Genomic DNA, 16,469 nt, shown 5'->3' on the forward strand with positions numbered 1-16,469 from the left:
ATGAATACAACTCTCCACTTGTATAGTAAGCACCAAAAAATTAAAAGCTGTCGTGTTAACATAATTTATTTTGGGAGAATTTATGTGTAGGTCTTAATAGGTTATTATTCAATAGGTCCTATGATAATTAATGATATTTTTCATCAAACATTATTAAAAACATATTAGTAATTGTTACTTTTCATCGACAGTTGGAAAATTGTCACAAAAATGTCACTAATTATAAGTTTTAACGACAATTTAAAAAAATTGTCACAAAAAGTCACTAATTTTTAACTTTTAGCGATAGTTTGAAAATTTGTCATTGAAAAATATCACTAATTGTAAGTTTTACCGACAATTTATAAAAATCGTGACAAAAAAGTCACAAAATTTTTTTTTTTTTGATCGGCAAATGTTAGTTGTTAGTTGTTAGATTAGCACCTAAGGGAGAAAATCTCCCCACCCTTGGCAAAGCACATAAGTGCTTGCACTCCCTTAATTCAACCCCCTAAGAGGAATTGAACCCATGACCTCCTTGGAACTAAGCCCTAAGGAAGGTATGGTGCCCAACTAGGCTAAGCCTAGTTGGTTAAAAATAAAAATAAAAAATAAAAAATCACTAATTTTGAGAGAATTTACGTATAGGTCTTAATAGGTTATTATTCAATACATTACAAAAAAACATACTTTAATGGCACTACACTAGTGGCATATTTTTAGAAAATGCCACAAAAATGACATTTAGTGGCACGTTTTTGAAAAATGTCACAAAACGACAAACATAAAAGGCTCTAGTGACATTTCAATGAGCAAGTGTCACAAAACTACAACAAAAACACACTTTAGTGACACTATACTAGTGGCATGTTTTTAGAAAATGCCACAAAAATAATACTTGGTGACACATTTAGATAAATGCCACAAAGCCATAAACATATAAGGCTCTAGTGGCATTTCAATAAAGAAATGTCATATCAATTTTATGGCATTTTATAAAATAATGACACAAGAAATTTTTTTGGTGACATTTGTCAACAGATGCCACTAAACTTTAGTAGCAATGACATTTTTAAAAAAATGTCACTATACTAGGTAGGTGCAAATTACTTTTTATGGCATTAGGTGAAAAGTGTCATAAACAAATATTTTATAGCATTTTGAGAAATGCCACTAAGCCAAAAACTTTCCAATCTTATAATGTCATTTTTGACAAAAACAAAAAATGCTAATATATTTACAAAATTTTTAAAATGCTCAAAATGAATAAAAATAAATTAATTAAACTCAATATAACATATTTTTTTAACTGTACTTGTCACATGTACAAAATTGATCAATGACTTTATATGATTTCAGGAAAAATAAAATTTGAAATTTCTCTCCCGTACAATGATAAAGTTTCATGAATTTTAGTCCATGTATTTTCAATTAACTCGATTTTTAGTCTGAGTTTACGGATTTATCTCAATTTCTTTCAATTGTTTATAATTGTTGGGTAAATTACATCACTAATCCTTACATTTTGTTCTTCCATATAGTTTTAATTGACTCACTTTTGATAGTTAAATTTAGATTTCTTCCATATAGTTTTAATTGACTCACTTTTGATAGTTAAATTTAGATTTTACATCAATTTAGTCGAATTCATAACATCTTTAGGGTCTTTAATACAAAATTTTCAATGGATTGGTTAAGGTTAAGTCACTAAATTGACCAGTATTTTGTTTTACTCCCAAAACGATGACAGGTTGCATTTGTCATACAAAAATCTATCAATTTGAGACAAAATTTAAAATTCAAGGTTAAAATCAATTCAATTGAAATTACAAATACTAAAATGACATAATAGCCAAAATAGAGGGACTAATAGTGTAATTAACCCTAATTGTTAGCATTTTTTAATGAAAAATATGCATACAAGTGAGCTATGTCATTCTTTTAGAGGTAAAATAATAAATTTGCTCAACTTGTTCAGTTAATCTCAACAAATTCAGTGATTATTTTTCATTAAAAACACAAATGGTATTATTAATTAGAGAAAATTAATATAAAATTAAAAATTACAGGTTATAATTGATTTAACAAAAAATATAAGGACCAAAGTTAATTTTTTTTATTTTTTATTATTTACAATATGAACAAACTCAATCAAGCATCCTTATTCAGCCAAACTCTTCTCTTCCTTTTTTTTTTAATATATTATACAACCAAGGAAATAACGAACTGAAGGAAACAAACCATATCTGATGAGGCAAAATCCGCAGAGGCGATCGAGATAGAGACAGGGGGAAGTTTGATTTTCTTGAAATTGGTGAACCAAATTTGATTTCGGCGGGTCAAAATCGCGGGAGCCGAAATATGAAGCAAGTTTTTATCATTCTTTGTCTTCCATTCAATCCTTATCTACCATCTACACCACGAATTTGCTTTGTTTTCATCTTCTACGATCAGAGTTCATTAGGTATTCTTTCTCTCTTTCTTACCCTCATCAGACACACAATGCCTCTTTCTCACTTATTTATGATCTTCTTGTTTTAGGCATAAAACTTTATACAATCTGAAAATCTAATCTTTTATCTCATGAATTTATTAATTTTCATCTTTCAATATAAAAGGTTATTTTTAATTTACTATTATTATATTTATGTTGTGATTTTATTTAATATCTTGCAAGTGTTTGTTTAAATGCTTCAGTGAGTTTTATTTAATATTTATGTTTATTGGTTATGCTGTTAATTAGTTGAAATATTGGACGAGCTCATGAATAATTGGAAATTATTTTTGTTTATGTCAGATTGTTGTAGTATATGTTGATTAAGCTGCAAAAAACATGATATATATATGGTTCCGTAACTATGATCTGATCTCATAGAGCCTTTTATGCTAAACTCTACTTCACAAGATCTAGATGTACTTAGCTAATTCCAGCATTGATTAAGACAATCAACCTGATGTGGTTATGAGGTCATTGTTTCATAAAATAGAACTTAACAATCATATGATCACATAAATTAAAATGGATGTTTGTATTTAACATACTCCAAGGAAAGAACAGAGCACCACTGAGAATAAAGCGAATGCCCTCAGGTTCAAACCCACAACCTCAAGATGATAAGCTGTATTTTCAACAATTGAACCAGTGCCCCGCCTTATTCTTAACTAGAAATCAGCATACAAAAAATAGTGTGGCATATTTAGAACTTGCACTTTTTTTCTAACCGATCCAATGCATGAGACAAGTAGACCGTTGAGCCTTAGAGATACACTTTTACTTAGTTTATCACAATATGATTTTTTTAATTAGCATTCTACACTGGTACTCCATCCAAGCACCTAGAAAAAAACATTTGACTTGGAATAATCACACTGATTGGTGTGTAAATGTTTTTAATGAATTATGCAACTATAGTTATGTATTCACTTCTATGAGGAAAAAAATAACAAAAATTTCCTTTACTCTCTTGCTCAGTAAATATCATTAGGAAATAGAAAAGTAAAGGAGCAAATAAACAATGTCCAGTGATTCTTCCTAGTGTGGAATGAGTAAAGAATGAAGCTATAAGCCTACATCTATACAAAACACTGTATGCAACTACAGACCTGACCAAGATCAGCAGGTTGAGTCAATTTGATTGTGTTTTTTTACATCCTACTTTTAAGTTCCCCTTTCTTCCTAGAGGATGTTTTTCCTCCTATTTTCTTCTTAGTACAATCATCACTTGCCCACGTTTTTGTCTTTACCAATCAACTTATTCACATTCCTCGCCACTTGTTCAAATTGTTTTTGGCTCAACTAACCACCCTTATCGTTAGTGAGGGTAAACTTTTCTAATTTACCAGTTTCTTGTTAATTCTCTCGAGAAATAAAATGTATTTGGCATTAAATTTCGAATGAAATTTCAAATTGAAGTAATCCCCTTAAAGCTCAACTGCCTAGATCAGTCTCCATATCAAACCCCCGACTCCCTCCTACCTCATGCAAAAAGAAAGTCAGTGTTTTTACCTCATCTTTTCTAATTTACCAGTGTTCTTATCAACATTCTTGAGAAATAAAATGCCTTTGGTATTAATTTTGAATGAAATTTCAAATTGAAGTAATCCAAACATCCATTTTAATTTAACATACTCACTATTGCATAGTGACTAACTAAATTTTTGCCAATTCCCTTTGTCTAAGCCTTTAAATTTGAAAATTTACTATTTTTGAAAAGATTTTTCACTACTCGATTTAGAATTTCAATAAAAATTTATTGGTTGGAGTTGGGTTTTCTCTTAGAAGCTTCTTTTTATCGTAGATTTTAGCTCAAATTTGCTACTTTTGATTACTAATAATAATTAATTTTCTGTAATCAATTGTAACAATTAACTTCCTCTATAATTAAGGTTGTAAACCATGGAAACTAGTTAGTCATGGATGTTAGTCAAGTTTTATGATTGTTTTTATTTATTTATTACGTATTCATTTATTCCATAAGCTTATCTGCATAAGTAATATTACTACTTTATCATTTAGAATTTTTGATGGGACACATTAACGACATAACATCAAATGCAAATAATCTATAGGCAATATGTTCTGGTCTAACATGACAATCAGAGTTACAATATAGAATTCTTTTCCCATGTCGATATCAGTTGGTAAAATGTTGAGCATCCAAGTGTCTGCTGCCATGCCATGACATTCGAGGGATGACCGCAACTCAGAGAGAGAGAGAGAGCCAATCACAAAAATACTTATCAAGGGCAACTAAGCATCTCGAGAATAAGAAATTGGAAGTATCAATGTAAACCAATGAACTCGAAAGAGCACATCCTATTCATAAAACCTTATTTCACAGCAAACAGAATACGAACAACAAAGTGACAAAAGAAGAAACACAAAATAGCCAACAACCTGCAACATGCAGCCCAAAAACCATGTTTCCATAATGAGAAGGTCTTGACATTAAATAGTCATGGAGATTTTAAAGTTTGTCTCAAAAAATAAATTTCCGGATGGCACACGCTGAATTGAGCTGAACAATCATTATTCCTAGATACATCCTCACAATCTTGGCCTTCGAAGATCAATGATGATGCTTAGTCTGAAAAAGGCCATCAGGACCTGTACATATCATAAAAGATTCAACAAATGTCACCGTTAATTGTGCCCAAAGAGTTTGAGTTAAAAAAATGCTGCTAAAAATAATTAAGAGAAAAAAAAAAAACAAAGAAAAGGTTGCAACCTCTCACAACCCATGCAATTAAGTGGAACAAAAAAATTCTTAATGCATGATATAAACCCACATGCAAACTTGCTGTTTGAACTTTAACAGCATCATCTAACAACATGCATGTGCACATCTTTCCACATATATTTAGCAGTCACAAGGTTTGTTAGTAGTGGTGAAGTTGCAACGTTTGTTTGCTGCTATTTAGTGCAGAAGTATAAATGTTGTTTTTGTGGTGCATGTTTTGGGGATGCTGTAGTGATACTAGAGGTAAGTGGTGTTTGCAATAAGTAAGGAATCAAGTAACAGATCATACTTTTAGGGGCTGCAATTGAGTCTGCATGTTATGTTTACGGATCTGTTGATCTTTTTTGCATCATCTATCAACTTTGATATGTTGATATGTTTTGCAAAAATCCAACAGACATAAAGGTTGTTCTGTTTTTCTCTGTAAGTTAGATTGTTGATCTATTTTATGGCTGCAGAGTATGATTTGTTCATCTATTGATCTGTTTGATCTGGAGTTTGATCTGTTGATCTAGTATGCAGCTGTCTGGGTCTGCTTTTGGTCTGGGAGAGTATGCTAGCTCTGTAAGTTAGATGGTTGATCTATTTTGTGGCTGGAGAGTATGCTTTGTTGATCTATTGATCTGTTTGATCTGGAGTTTGATTTGTTGATCTAGTATGTAGCTGTCTGGGTTTGTTGATCTATTTGGTTGCTGTCTCTGGTCTGCAGCTCTCTGGAATGCTGTCTTTGGTCTGGGATGCTTGCTGCTGTCTTTTGGTTTTTTTGGGGTTTCTTTTTGGATTTTTCTTGCTTTATGCTGGGCTGCTGTGCTTAGGTGCTAGTAATGGAAAGATGGCTAAATGGCTGAGTTGGGAGCTTAGGTGCTTACATGTTTAGCTGCTAGTCTGTGCTGTGTGTTTGGCTGCTTGTCTGTGCTGTGCTTAGGTGCTAGTAATGGAAGGATGGCTAAATGTCGGTGGCTTCAACCTACAACTCTACACCATAATACTTGCAGTATGAGATCATCAACAAAAATAAATTTAAACCATGGTCCTAGTTGAAATTTAAATTTAAGTGCCCCTCTATGGTAGATCATTATTCCATGTAATCTATCCAATTGAAGACAAAGCAACCAATGATATTCAAATTGTTGTGTCAAATGTAGCGATAAACACAAATAATCCAAATAAAAGAACTCTTTTTTTCAACTTAAAAAGCAATCTCTTGAGTGCCAAATTAAATATGGTTAGAGCCTATATAAACTATTACCAAAAAGGATAAAATCAATTGATCCAAATACCATTAAGAAGAAAATTAAATTACCATTAGATTTAAGGCCTCACAAAGGAATAAATAACATGCCCCAAGGGAACTCCTTGTTGCGAATGTGTAGATGTGGGTACGGCTGCATTCAGAGATATGAATTGTAAGGAAACAATATATGAATTCATAAAATGAGACAAAAAACACAAGATATATATATATCAATAAAGGTGGAAGAAGACAAAAACAAATTATTTATTTATTTTTTTCTCCTTAAGGTAAGAAGGCTGACATCTCTGGATACACAAAACATATCGTACCATTCAGAATATTCCTAGAAAGGGGAAAAGGAAAAGTCAAGTTAGATGCTATAAGATACTAGGCTGTAATAACCTATGATACTTTTAGGACACAAATATTGGAATATTCTCATAAATAATTTAATTCAAACGTACGTTATAGCGATCCCAGGTTTCCCCTTGTTGTACAGTGATCCGGACATGTGTCCGTGGATGTTGGTAGTTGTTTATTATCTTGTTTGCATCCTCTTTACTTTGTATATTGAGTTATAGGATGTGTTGGGCAGGTTTGTTACAGGTTGGTTGTGTTTGGGAGCCTAGTGCTGCTGCCCAGATTTTTGGACCTTCGCTCGAGCGAGGAGTTGGTCGCTCAAGCGAGAGTTGAGTACGTGCCTGGTGGATCGAGCCAGAGTGGCTTCGCTCGAGTGAGCGATTGCGTCTGGTTCTGGACCTGAGAGTTGCACTTCTTGGCTCGAGCGAGTTTTCTTCGCTCGAGCGGTCTGGCTTGTTCTTCGCTCGAGCGAGAAGTCTGTCGCTCGAGCGTGCTTCTGGTTGTAGACCTGAGGGTTTGAGTTGTTAGCTCGAGCGAGCATTCTTTCGCTCAAGCACACTTCTGAGTTTTCAGCTCGAGCGAGAACTTCTTGGCTCGAGCGAGAGTTTTCTGTGTCTGGTCGCTCGAGCGACAAAGGCTTCGCTCGAGCGAGCGTGTTTTATATCAGCGGACAGTAGCGTTTTTGAACATCAGTTTTTCACTTTCTTTTTCTTTCAAACCCTAGATCCGAGACTTTCTCTCTCTCTAAACCTACACTCTCTCTAAGATTTGATCTCCCTAGAGTGTGAATCTAGCCTAGGGCCTTTGTTAAAAAGATAGAGGGTGTTGAGAGCTTCGACTTAATCTGAAAAAGTTTGGATTTGGAGCACGTTGATCTTCGAGTCTTCATCTCCTTTTTGGCTCAAACTTCGAGGTAGGGATATCCTACTCCTCTCTATGGATTTTGTCTTTAAATTTTAGTATTTTGAGATGTTGGGGTTGGTTTGGTAATTTGGTGAAAGTTTGGGGCTTTTGTGTCATTTTACAAAAGTTGGGGTTTTATTCATAATAAACCTAGATGCATGTTTGGCATAGAGAAATGGAATAAAATGTTGAATCATTGGTGAAAATGGGACCTAAAGGTTGAAATGTCAATTATGGATAATGACCTAATTACATTGTTTGATTAATTGGGATAATTAATTGTGAGAAATAAGGAAATGAAATGTTGATTGAATATCCATTGTGCATTTATTTTCTGTTTAGAGATAACTGCTTTGGGCTATCGGTGGAGGATAGTCGTGATTGTTGTAGACAATGCATGATGATTAGGTAAACGGAAACTAATCAATGGAATGTGTCATGGAATTTGACGGTTGATAGAATACATTAACTATATGTATTGAGTGATTGTATATAGAACCAATGTGTTTGTATACGTTATGTGTAGAGGAGGAGATGGGGGATGTACTCCGCGGTTTAGGGGAAGATAGGGGATGTACCTCTAAACCGGATAGTGTTGGGAGAAGATAGGGGATGAACTCCGTAGATACAGCTCATATGCTTGTCTAGAGAAGTGAAGATAGAGCTCATATGCTTATCTTTGTGAAGTATGGATACAGCTTATATGCTTATCTGTGAATGTGGGATATTGTCGTTATACATATCTGTTGAGAATGTGGATACAGCTTATATGCTTATCTGTGAATGTGGGATATAGTTTTTATACATATCTGTTGAAATAATGATAGAGCTAACATGCATATCTGTTGAAAAAGGGAAAATGAAAAGTAACTTGGACTCATAAGTCGGATGACATAAATATGAAATTTATGTGAATGTATCAGTGTTGGCCATCTATCAATTGCTAATCTTTTAGTCATTGTTCATGGTTGGTTTAGTGTATTTCTACTGGGCTGTGGCTCACCCTATATGGGAATATCATTTTCAGGTACAGGTAGCATGCCACCTCCAAGGACATAGCTTGGGAGGCTAGAGGCGGACATACTTTTGTCGTTTTACTTTTTGATGTATTACATGTAAATTCAAGCCAAGGGCTTAATGTGTATATGAGTTAGTACTCTTTTGTTGTAACCAAGTGTTAACTTGGAAAGCTGTAAGCCCATAGGGCATTTGCTTTTGTTGTTAACATGTATTACTTTTGTAATGGAACTCTGATAAATGGAAGAATGTGGAACTTTTACATATCAATGCATATCTTTATTGATGGGTTTAATGTTGTTATTTTGAGGGCGTCCCCCCAATTGAATAGCATGTAACACTCACAATTACATAGTAGTCTAATACTCAGTTTTAGCAGCAAATTATAACAATTCAAATCAACGTGCATGCTCAACCATAAGAAAACCATTTGAGGGCTTACATCACACAACCCACAAAGCTTTGTAGATCGCTCACTCCCTATCTATATGGTTCTCATCACTCAACACACTTCCTAAAAGAGGCTAGCCAAACCTGCAACAGTTACCTTACAAAATAACATATAACATCCTTGCCTGGAGGTAGATTTTTTTTTGGGTAAGTAAGTCGTAAATTAAAAACAAAACGTTTACACAACATACAAGGGGCATGCCCTAGGCCCTACCCAAGACTATTGAATATGTTATGTTATTCATTGTTGTTTGTATCTTATAGTTCTTGCAAAATCAAGTTTAGTTGGTTTTGTCAATCATAACTTTCAAATACTTGTTATTGATATATGCATGTTTGAATGTTCTAGAAACACTTTGGACACTTGTTTAATCGAGATTGTTTACTTATGGATAAAACATGGATGTATCAATCAAGATTAAGTGATGCATACCAGAAAGGAGTTGACATATTTCTCGATTTTGCATTTACTAATGCAAGTTATGAGAATAAGATCATATGTCTATGCATCAAGTGTGGACTTACACTTCCCGTCACTCGATCAGTTGCATATGATCACTTAGCATGTGATGGCTTCACAAAGGGTTACACTAAATGGGTTTTACATGGTGAAGCATCATCTGTTGCTACAATAGGTCTTGATACACACATGCAGAATAGGCCACAATTAAATATTGATACACATGGATTAGTACACGAGGCATTTGGAATCTCAAATGACGATGATAGAGTCGATGGAGACAACCCTGAAGATCTGGGAGATAAACCAAATCCACAAGTAGAGAAGTTCTACAAGTTGATACGTGATGGATAAAAGGAGCTTTATCCACAATGTAGGAATTTTACAAAGCTCTCATTCATCCTTCAGTTATTTCATATCAAGAATTTAGGCGGATGGAGTAATAAATCGTTCACCACGTTATTAGAGTTATTGAAGGAGGCATTCCCAGAGGGTGTAACACTGCCTAATACTATATATGAAGTTGCGCAAATAGTCATAGAGTTAGGACTTAGTTATGAGAAAATTCATGCATGTCCCAATGATTGCATGTTGTATAGGAATGAGCACAAAATTGATTCTGAATGTTATGTTTGCCATACATGTAGGTATGTAACAGAGCAAAATGATTCAGGCAACGAGGCATCCTCTAAAAAAGGCAGCTATAAAACACCTTCTAAGGTTCTACATTACTTTCCTTTGATACCAAGGCTACAAAGGTTATTCATGTCATCCAAAACAGCATCATCTATGAAGTGGCATAAAAAAGATCGCACCAATGACGGTTGTATGAGACATCCTGCCGATTCTCCAACTTAGATGACTTTTGACCACCTACATCCTAATTTCGCAGCAGATTGTAGAAATGTCAGACTTGGGTTGGCGTGTGATGGCGTGAACCCTTTTAGAACATTGAGCAGCACGTATAGCACCTGGCCTGTAATTCTTATACCATATAATTTGCCTCCATGGATGTGTATGAAGCAGACCAATTTTCTATTATCATTGATTATCCCTGGTCGTAGTGCACCTGGAAATAATATTGATGTATATTTGCAACCTTTAATAGATGAATTAAAGGAATTATGGGTGGATGGGGTAGAGACATATGATGCATCAATTAAACAAAATTTCCAATTGCGTGCAGCATTAATGTGGACTATCAACGACTTCCCTGCTTATGCTTATTTGTCAGGGTGGAGTACTAAGAGGAAGTATGCATGCCCTTCATGCCACAAAGACACATTCTTCTAGTGGTTGAAGCATGACCAAAAACATTGTTACATGGGTCATCGTCGATTCTTGGACAAACATCATGCATTTCGAGATGATGAGCGATCTTTTGATGGTACTAAAGAAAAAAGAACTGGACCCAATTCTTTAACTGGTTCTATAGTATTGGATATGTTACATGGCTTCAATATCACTTATGGAAAGATGAGTACTAATCCAGAATTACCATATAATTGGAAGAAAAGAAGCATATTCTTTGAATTACCATATTGGAAGGATAATCTAGTGCGTCACAATCTTGATGTGATGCACATTGAGAAAAATGTATGTGAGAGCTTGCTTGGAACACTACTGAATTTAGAGGGGAAGACAAAGGATAATCTAAATGCACGTCTTGACTTGAAACTTCAAGGTATAAGTCCTGAACTCCATCCAAAAGAAAATGCAGCAAATAAAACCATCTTGCCTCCTTCTTGTTTCTCATTAAAGAAACAAGAAAAAGATGTTTTTTGTAAATTTTTGAAGACTGTTAAAGTTCCTGATGGTTATGCAGCGAATATTTCACGAAGCATCGACTTAAAGCAACATAGAATCTTTGGACTTAAAAGTCATGATTGCCATATTTTGATGCAACAATTACTCCCTTTAGCAATTCGAGGAATGTTGAGTTCACATGTAACTTCACCTTTGATTGAGTTGAGTAATTTCTTTCGAGAGTTATGTTCTAAAGTTGGTTTGGCACAAGACTTTATGCGTCTTGAAAAGCAAATTCCGATAACACTTTGTAAGTTTGAAAAAATATTTCCCCCTAACTTTTTGACATTATGGTGCATTTGGTGGTTCACTTAGCATCTGAGGCTAGATTACCAGGACCTGTGAATTAACGTTGGATGTATTCTGTTGAGAGGTAATGTTTATATTAAAATACATATTTCTTTACCATCATTATTATATTTTACTTTTGTTATTATCGAACTTGAGTTAAATTTTTTTTTTTTGAACTTTCCAAAGCATAGGTACTTGAGTAGATTAAAGTCATATGTGCGAAATAGAAGTCAACCAGAGGGTAGTATGGCAAAAGGATACCTTGCAAATGAATGCTTGACATTTTGCTCGAGGTATATGGAAGGTGTTAAGACACGGTTCAACTGGATGTCTCGAAATTATGATGAGGGGGGTAATGGTACCGAAGGATTATTTATTTTCTCAATGCCTGGCCGACCATTAGGTAAGGGCGTGATAGACACAATGGATGATGGCACAAAAGAAAAGGCACATCGATATGTGCTATTTAATTGTGAGACAGTCAACAAATTTATTGAGTAAGACACTCGACATCTGTAATCAATTTCATTATTATTATTATTATTATTATTATTATTATTATTATTATTTTACATACTTTTTTCACACACTCACAAATCTTTTATATGTCATACAGACAACACTGTAGACTTGTTGCCATACAAAATCCACGTCTTCGTGAAATGGCCATTGATCGCATTCATAGTGAAACATTTCCAACATGGCTTGATAAACATGTAAGCAGTGTTTTGAAGTTCCTTAAAATTTGATTTGATATTAACTTCAATTTCATTCCACACTTACAGAAGTTATGTCGTCAATTATCTGAAAACATGTTGAGGAATTGCATAATGCAGGGGATAGTCAAATAACTGAAGAGCTTAGATGTTTGGCTCATGGTCCAAATAGAATTTTCACAAAATATAAGCGATACTTGATAAATGGTTTTAGGTTCCATACTAAGGAGATTGAGCGAAAGAGAAAAACTCAAAATAGTGGGATTATTGTCACGGCAAAAACACGAAGCTTTGCAAGTGATAGAGATGGAAATCCGGTCTCTGGAGATGTTACATTTTATGGCGTGTTAACAGATATAATTGAGTTAGATTACTTGTTTGGGAAGAGGGTTGTGTTATTTAATGGTGAATGGGTGTCACAATCAGGGAAAAGACAAGATAAAGATTGCACACTAGTCAACTTTGCACGATTAATGAAAGATGTTAAGCCTTTTGTGTTGGCTTCTCAAGCAGAACATGTAATGTATGTAGAAGACCTGAAACACAAAGATTGGCAAGTTGCTATCAAGATAAATCCGAGAGATTTTTATGATATGAATGTGGGGTCTTCTGTGGACAATGTGGAGGCATACTTGCAGAGTGTTGTATGTAATACACAAAGTGGTGATGGGGACAATAATTTTGATTTGGTTTGGACAGACATGTCTGCTGCAATTGTAGATGCACCACTTTCTCAGGTGTTGAGAGACAACGATGTTCATGATGATGGAGATGAGGAAGAATTAGATCTTATGTGACTGTTAAACTTATTGAACATTGCTAGTTATTTATATTTGAAAACAATTCTATAGTTTCATTTTGTTCTCTTTCTTTATCATTGTTTTTGTTAATTTAGTTTGATTGTTGGAAGAATGAATAATGCATTTTTAATTTAACTATGTGATTTTCATATGTGGCTACAAAATATTTATTCACTATATGTTACATTTAGTCACTACCAAGATAGCAACGCAATAAAGGTGAATTCACAATTTTTTTTTTGTTAATTTTCTTCAAGTATTTTGTTCATTTGCAGATAATTTATTTGGATCATTTTAAGTTTACAATTTGATTTGTCTATTTTACTTGAATCATACTAGGATTCATCTATAAAGCAAAAAGCCTATGGACCCATATCTTCAGTTTTGCTCAGGCAATGTTGGTGAGTTTAGTGAGTCAACTCTATCTGAGATACAGGCAAATTCTAGTCAACCCAATGATAATGCAGGTATGCAAGTTCAATCCTTATAAAAATGTTATTATTTCTTCGTATATAATTTATTATTAGTATTATTATTTATTTATTTTTATAACTAGATGGTGCTAGTGGACAAAAGAAAACTAAAGGTCCCACTCAAATGCGTAATATTTGGGGTACTCGTGATGATGAGCGCCTAACAGTCAATTGGAACAAACTTGGCCAACCTGATGACAAATTGGCAACAAAGTTATCATCGTTCATTGGAACTATTGTGCGTGATGGGAAAAATGCACCACTCATTTACAAGAATTGGCATGAAGTCCCAGAACATTACAAAGATCACATATGGGCACTTGTATAGGTAAATGACACAATATTGTGCGAAAGATGATCACATGTGAAAAATAGTAAACATGAGTAATGTGATTAAAACAACACTATTTATAATTTTGTTTATTTTTAATTTTTTATGCCGGAAGATTAATTTTTTATCATTGTATTCTTCTCTCTCTCTCTCTCTCTCTTGCTCTTTTTCTCTCTCTTTTCAGTCAAAGTTTGATCTTCCAAGTCATGCTAGGAAGTGGGTTATGAAGTGCTCTGGTAAGAAGTTAAAAGACTGGAAGGCAAACATAAAGAAAAATTATTATAAGAACCACTTGAGTTTTGACCAACAAAAGCATTATAAAGATAGTAGAGTATATGATGATCAGTGGGAACACCTTATTAAGTATTGGGCCATCGAAGAAGTAAAGGTATACTCGATCTGATCATTTTATGTTATTTTACTTGCTGTAGTTTGGACACCATTAATTTATGCATTTGTAATTTTAGGCACAAAGTGATAAGAACAAAGCAAGTCGTGCAGAGCGAAAGTATAATCATACTACTCGAACAAAAAGTTTTCCACGTATTCGAAAGGAGCAGGTTAATTTATCTTTTCATGTTGTATATTTAATATGATAAGGTATACATAATGTGACAGAATGATATAATTTATATTTTGAAATATATTATTTTGTAGAAAAATAAGTTGGGACACTCTCCAACTCGTGCTCACATGTTTAAAGTATGTTATACAAAGGAGATTGGAAACCCTGAGGCAACGAAAGCAATGATAGTATGTACCAAATAATTATATGTCCATTTGAACTTGTAGATTAGTTAAAATTTCCACATTATAGTGTTGAGTTATTGAAATGTATATATTAAGTTATGTTTTTGCAACCTTATAGGATGAAATGAATGAGAGGACAACCTTAAATGCAAATTTATCGAATAAGGGCCCAAATGATGCATTTGGACAAGTGATGGGTAAAGAAAAACATGGACGAGTTCGCATGTATGGATTAGGTGTCTCCCCGTCTAATTTATGGAGAGATACATCTTGTCATAAAGCAAACCAAGACACAACAATGGATGTTATGGAAGCTGAAAATTCGGAGCTAAGGTCCAAAGTTTCCCATGTTCAGCATGCTCCGAATAACTTGACAAACACATCTAATCAGGTAATTTTTTTTAATAGAATTTATAAGTTATTAATGTTTTCCTACACTTATATATGCATACATATATCTATGTGTGTGTGTTTGTAAAATTAAATAGTTCAAATTTGGTTAGGCCACAATAACTTTTACTCCTCTCAACATGGCAGCTCGACATCAAGCATGGTCTTTGTCATCGACACAAGATACTTCTCTTACTTAGGTACATACTAAGACCTAATCATAGATATCACATTACTTCCAACTTTATTTTAGAATAGCATGCAACACTTATTTTACAATTAACCAAGGAATGAATATTACTGACATATATTTCATTATTTAAATCTAAACAAAATATGCTACATAGTCTAAATCATGACATGACGAAGTTTGTGCTTTTTTTTTAAAAAAAAAATAATTTAATTTTCTTCTAAAGCTTTAACAAGAAATCTCCCCATCATTTATTACCGCATGGGCTCTTTCTGATTCTCTCAAAATATTGCTTGAAAGTAATTAGTTGATTGTCATTTTTCACAATTACATTTGATTTACATCGTTGAGGTTAGGGGATCCTGATATTGATAATGGACATGGTTTTCATTGTTGTTGATTGGTGCTTTTGGTTGTTATTGAATTTTTAAGCTATTGTTTGATATGGTCTAAAGATTTATGGTTGTTACTTTTATATAATTTGTTGTAGTGTAGTGAACCAATTAAGTGATTAAAGCATTTGGCTTGCTTATCTACTAGAGAAATCCATATCACTTTTAGTTGTGATCATCTTCACTCTAGCACTTTGTACTAGTTTTTTTTAACTATTATTTATTAATTTTAAATATACAATTACTTAAGTAGTTAAATCTTGATTTACAGGTGGGAGGTATATTTGTTCTAAAAAGTATCATTAGGCCAACAGAAACAATTGCAATCGGAGTACTTAAAAGCACATACGCATCTAAAGAAGTAGAAGGGGAAGAACTAGGACCTGACTATTGGGAGGTACATGTTCAAGTGCCAATCAAACCTAATGAGAGCTTGATCAGATCATATGGACTTGTCAAAACAGTTGGACAAGCTATTGGAGCTCATGTTGCTTGGCCTGCTCCATTTTTCTTTCGTAAATACTAATTTCATTAACAAATTTATATTAACTTAATATAGTTTCAATTACCTTCATATGTTTATCTTTTGGATGCAGATTTCACAAGTTATGGATGCTAGCCGAGAATATTTATACAAGTGAGGTTGAGAATTTGGGAACTGATTTTATTTTTGATAATTTTTCTCGC

The 16,469-nt window shown here is 33.7% G+C and overlaps 1 protein-coding gene across 4 annotated transcripts; it reads left to right on the forward strand.

Annotated features, from left to right (window-relative positions):
• The first annotated feature begins 2,136 nt into the window (after positions 1-2,136).
• Positions 2,137-14,963, forward strand: LOC114270609 (uncharacterized). 4 transcript variants are annotated; one of them, XM_082915080.1, is made up of 8 exons: positions 2,174-2,443; positions 11,932-12,237; positions 12,357-13,475; positions 13,596-13,723; positions 13,813-14,057; positions 14,245-14,448; positions 14,528-14,620; positions 14,718-14,808. In XM_082915080.1, exons 4-5 carry the CDS (start codon positions 13,621-13,623, stop codon positions 14,055-14,057), a joined length of 348 nt encoding a protein of 115 aa, XP_082771206.1. In that variant the 5' UTR covers positions 2,174-2,443; positions 11,932-12,237; positions 12,357-13,475; positions 13,596-13,620; the 3' UTR covers positions 14,245-14,448; positions 14,528-14,620; positions 14,718-14,808. The 4 variants fall into 4 exon arrangements, 3 of the variants coding, with proteins under 3 accessions (XP_082771205.1, XP_082771207.1, XP_082771206.1); XR_014361343.1 differs by lacking the exons at positions 11,932-12,237; positions 12,357-13,475 and adding an exon at positions 14,929-14,963 and having other exon boundaries at positions 2,137-2,443; positions 14,718-14,813; XM_082915079.1 differs by lacking the exons at positions 11,932-12,237; positions 12,357-13,475 and having other exon boundaries at positions 2,142-2,443.
• Positions 14,964-16,469: the final 1,506 nt, after the last annotated feature.

The sequence above is a fragment of the Camellia sinensis genome, chromosome 2 (assembly GCF_055761805.1).
Source record: "Camellia sinensis isolate YWXY chromosome 2, ASM5576180v1, whole genome shotgun sequence".
Classification (NCBI taxonomy): domain Eukaryota; kingdom Viridiplantae; phylum Streptophyta; class Magnoliopsida; order Ericales; family Theaceae; genus Camellia; species Camellia sinensis.

Excerpts from the sequence above, each read along its gene's own strand:
- LOC114270609 (XM_082915079.1), top strand. The coding sequence starts at position 13,621 with ATGGACCCATATCTTCAGTTTTGCTCAGGCAATGTTGGTGAGTTTAGT. Across the intron at positions 13,724-13,812 it reads TCAACCCAATGATAATGCAG|ATGGTGCTAGTGGACAAAAG; the intron begins GTATGCAAGTTC and ends TTTTATAACTAG.